Source organism: Empidonax traillii, unplaced genomic scaffold (genome assembly GCF_003031625.1).
Source record: "Empidonax traillii isolate 1590-97213 ecotype Southwest subspecies unplaced genomic scaffold, ASM303162v1 scaffold40:size2234952, whole genome shotgun sequence".
Lineage (NCBI taxonomy): Eukaryota > Metazoa > Chordata > Aves > Passeriformes > Tyrannidae > Empidonax > Empidonax traillii.
Window position 1 is genome coordinate 1,106,100 of NW_020955233.1, and position 3,997 is coordinate 1,110,096.

Consider the following 3,997-nt stretch of genomic DNA (forward strand, 5'->3'; position numbering starts at 1 on the left):
AAAAAAAAAAAAAAAAAAAAAAAAAAAAAAAAAAAAAAAAAAAAAAAGGCGCAAAAGTAAAGGGATGGCTGGATAGTAGCACTTGTAAATTCCCACGCAGGACACTAGCACTTGCAAATTCCCTCTTGGAGACTTATTTCTAGCTTCTCCCTGGGAACGGCTGTGCTGCTGGCGGAGCAGCTGGGCCAAAGGTGGGAGCTCACATGGTGCTGGTGACGATGGGAAGGGCAGGGCGGCCGCCGCTCTCAGCCTGCTCGGCACAGGCACAGGCTCCGCTCTGGCGCCTGGCGGAAGCCCAGAGGATGCCCTGCAACAGATGTGCACATCCCGAGCCAAGCTGGGAAGAGAGGGGCGCCTGGGGCGGGCAGCACGCGAGGAGCAGGATCCAGGGACGTCGCTTTCTAACCAAACCCCATCCCTGGTCCTCTCCCAGGCGTGCGGTTCCCAAGCGAGTGGATAAGCACGGGAAGCAAAGCTAAGCCGGATCCGCCAGCCCCCCAGCAGGGCTTTCCACCTCCCTCCTGCGCTTTGCTTAATCGTGATGCTGCAAGCGCGGAGAGGAAAACCTGAATTTTAAAAGACCAGATGCGAGGCAGGGACGGAGAGGTGAGCGGGGAGGCAGGTGAAATAGCGAAGGAGCTGCACCAAAATGGTCATCAGCCTCACCTGACATTTCCATCCCCGAGCTAAAACGTACATCATCAGCCCATTACCACCCTCTCTATATGCTAAATGGGATTATATTTGGTTCAGCTAACACGAGAGAGAGCACGCGAGCGGCTCCTGAGTGATTGCAGGGTGTGGGAGAGACGGAGTATTTGGTGCTGCCATCTCCTCGCGTCCTTCTTCCTCTTTCCAAGCCACAAAAAAAAAATTAATAATCAATACAAACATCCAGGTGTCCGGCAGAAAAGGATCAGCTAAGCCACGGGATTTGGTAAAAAAAAATCAAGGAAGCGTAGAAAAAGTCAGACGAGTGACTGTTCTACCTCCAGGTTCGCGTGCCGCAGTCAATGAGTTAGCAAGGTTTTATGGAGGATAGCGGGAAAGGGTCGCAGGCAGCCCCGGCCCTGACCTCGGCTGATCCTCCTCCCCTCCAGCCGGGTCCAGACCCCCAGACGTCTCACCCCACCATCCCGGAAAAAAAGACTTTTTGTCTCGCTGGCTGATTTGGGATGCAGGGAGCCATCCTTCGCTCAGTTGCTCCTGCAGCCCCGGGCAGAGCCGGGCGCCCGCCGTGGCTTTGCCTCACTGTCAGACAGGGCTGCCAGCAAATCCAGCTTTATGGATGCTCCAGGGGGAAAGCCAGACCCCAGGGCAGGTCACGCCCTAGGAGATGCTTCAGCTCCGTTAGAGAAACCCCCTTTTCAACCTAGCAAATTCAACCTCTGCACCAAAAGATTCAATAAGATTTAAATAAACCCCATTAAAAGGCGACCACGCCAGAAAGCTCTCGCCTTGACTCCAAATCAGAATGCGATTGCTCTCCCTCAGAAATCCCCCGTCCAAAATTTTGCCAGAAATCTGAGATCTCTCCTAGGATACTACTTTACTATCCAAGCAACTTCCTCATCACAGTAGAAATACCACCGCTCCTCAACAGGTTCGGTGCCGGGCAGGGACGCTGGCTCTGCCAGTGCTCCCGGGGGTGGCCCGGGACAAGCTGGGGAACACCCCGGGTGATACCCAGGAGTGCCCTCGGACCGGGAGCGAGCCGAGGTGTCCCAGCCGCCGTGACTCCAGCTGTGCCTCAAGCAGCTGACGCTGCAAACGCCGGCGAGCCAAGCGCTGCGAGCAGGTCCTGCCTCTTCACGTGCGGCTTCGCCGCCGAGCAAACACGCGCCCGTTTGCACCACGCTTCGGCAAGGCACCGGCGCCTCCACCTCGAGGCATTCCTACGGAGATGCGATGAGGGGAAGAAGCCCGAGGAACACGAAAAGCCAACACCTGCGTTAGCCAAAAGCCCGTGGAAAAAGGATGCTGCAGCAAGAGGGCCTGCCCGCCCCGATCCCGACAGCTGTGCTTGAGAGCGGAGGGCACAAACCCCACTTGAGACCATCGCAGCAGCATTCCAGCTCCTGAAACAGCTCCTCGATGAGCTGGAGTCTCCGGCCACCTCAGACAGCTTTTAGCTCAGCCACAACCACGCTCACATTATAAATCCCCCCCGAGGAGGGTCCAGCCCCACATCGGCCGGCAGCGGCTTGAGACCCCGCGCACCATCTCCCTGCAACCACACACTTCTCGCTGCCCAGCAGCGAGGGGCTGTACCACGTCCCCTGCCACAGCCACCGCTCAAGCGCTGGGCAAGCCCTGCCGCGAGCCTGTGCTGTACCAGCAAAAAATGTGGCAGTGGCAAAACAGAGAGAAAAAAAATTAAAATAAGCGATACTTGTCACACCAGGCCCACTGCCCAGAGCCTGAGTCTCAGCTGTGAGCCTTCCCGGTGCCCAGTGAATCCCAGGACCAAGCAGGAGATGGGGAAAAGACCGCAGCCCATCGGCACGGACCGTTCTGAGGGAATGGGCACCCACTTGCCCTGTATCTCCACGGACGGGCAAGCATCCCCCGGTTCAGTTCATCCCAGGGAACGGAGCCCACCTGCCCACGGCTCCCGGTTCATCCATCCTCCGCTGGCGCTGGGAGGAGGAAGGTTTACCAGAGGCAGCTCCGCGCACCGCCACGGCCTCCGCAGCGTTCCCGGGGACCCGAGGGGACCCAGAGGAGACCCCGCAGGCGGCCCCCACTGCGGCCCCGAGGACCAGAGTGGGGACCCAGAGAGGTCTCCGGGGCTGCCCCATCGCGGCCCCAGGCAGGGCTCCACCGCGAAGGGGACCCGAGCGAGAGCAGTCGGATCCGGGTGGGTTGCCCCCGCCATCCCCGGCCCCTTACTGGGTGCACCCTCGGGCACGGGCTGCCAGCACCGCGGGCTGGCACCGGCGGCGGGGCTCGGGGCCGGGAAGCAGTCCCACGCTGGTGCCGCACGGCGGGGGGAGCCGCTCCCCGGCTGCTCCCATCGCGGCTCCGCATCCCTCCCGCTCCCGGCGGTCCCGCTCGCTGCTCACCTTCCACGGCGGCCGCGGCGGCGGCCAGGCAGAGCAGCACCACCAGATCCGCAGCCATCGCCTCCTCGGGCCCCGCAGGCGTCAGCCGCTACCGGCGGGCGGCCGTGAGCGGGCATGGGGGTGCGTCCGCGGGTCGGGTCGGGGCAGGGCGGGCCGGGGCCGGGGCCGGGACGGGCCGGAGGCGCAGCCGGTGCCGCTCCCCGCCCGCCCGGGTCACATCGCAGCCGCGAGTGGCGCGCGGCCACGCCGCCGCCAGCCCCCGCCGCGCCAGGCCCCGCCCCCGGCACCGCCCCGCCAATCCCAGCGCCGCCTGGCCCCGCCCCTGGGCCCGCCCCGCCAATCCCCGCGCCGCGCCCCGCCCCGGGCACGCCCCCGGCGGCCGCGCGCGCCCGTGCGAAGGGGGAGAGCGCCCCCTGGCGGGCCCGCGGCACTTTCCCTTCATGATTCCCCTCAATGGGACCCGCGACGGGGCGGCTCCGGCGGGGACAGCGCCGGGACACGGGAGGGGACAGCGCACAGCAGGGGACAGGACGCGGAGAAGGGCCGGCGAGCTCAGACTGCCGCGATCCCGTTCTCCTGTCTCACCGCCAAAGGCAGTTTGAAGCCAACCACCAGCCCCGCAGGGATGTGCCCCCTCTGCCCCCACCAGCGCTCCCCTCAGGTTCAGACACAGCGGCCACAGCGGGCAGTGCGGGGTCCCCTCAGCCCCCGCCTTCTCCCCACCCTCACCTTCCCTGGGCATCGCTCCGGGGTGAGAGGGGCCCCGGGACGCGGGGGAGCAGCTGCCCCGCCCGGGGGACGCCAGCGCGCTCAGCATCCCTCAGCAGCACCCCGGGCACTGCACCCCGGCTCTGCCGCCCAGGGCCGCGTCCTGGTGCCCACACGCACGGCCAGGAGTGATCCACATCCACAATCTCCGAAAGGAACCATCC

At 64.0% G+C, this 3,997-nt stretch overlaps 1 protein-coding gene across 1 annotated transcript in view; it reads right to left on the reverse strand.

Moving 5' to 3' along the window:
- The window catches only part of EPHB1 (EPH receptor B1), a 66,144-nt gene extending 62,916 nt beyond the window's left edge, over nucleotides 1-3,228 (reverse strand). Inside the window, exon 1 of the mRNA XM_027878288.1 lies at nucleotides 3,066-3,228. Coding sequence (XP_027734089.1) covers nucleotides 3,066-3,123 — 58 coding nt within the window. The 5' untranslated portion in view covers nucleotides 3,124-3,228. The remainder of the gene's footprint in view (nucleotides 1-3,065) is intronic.
- Nucleotides 3,229-3,997: the final 769 nt, after the last annotated feature.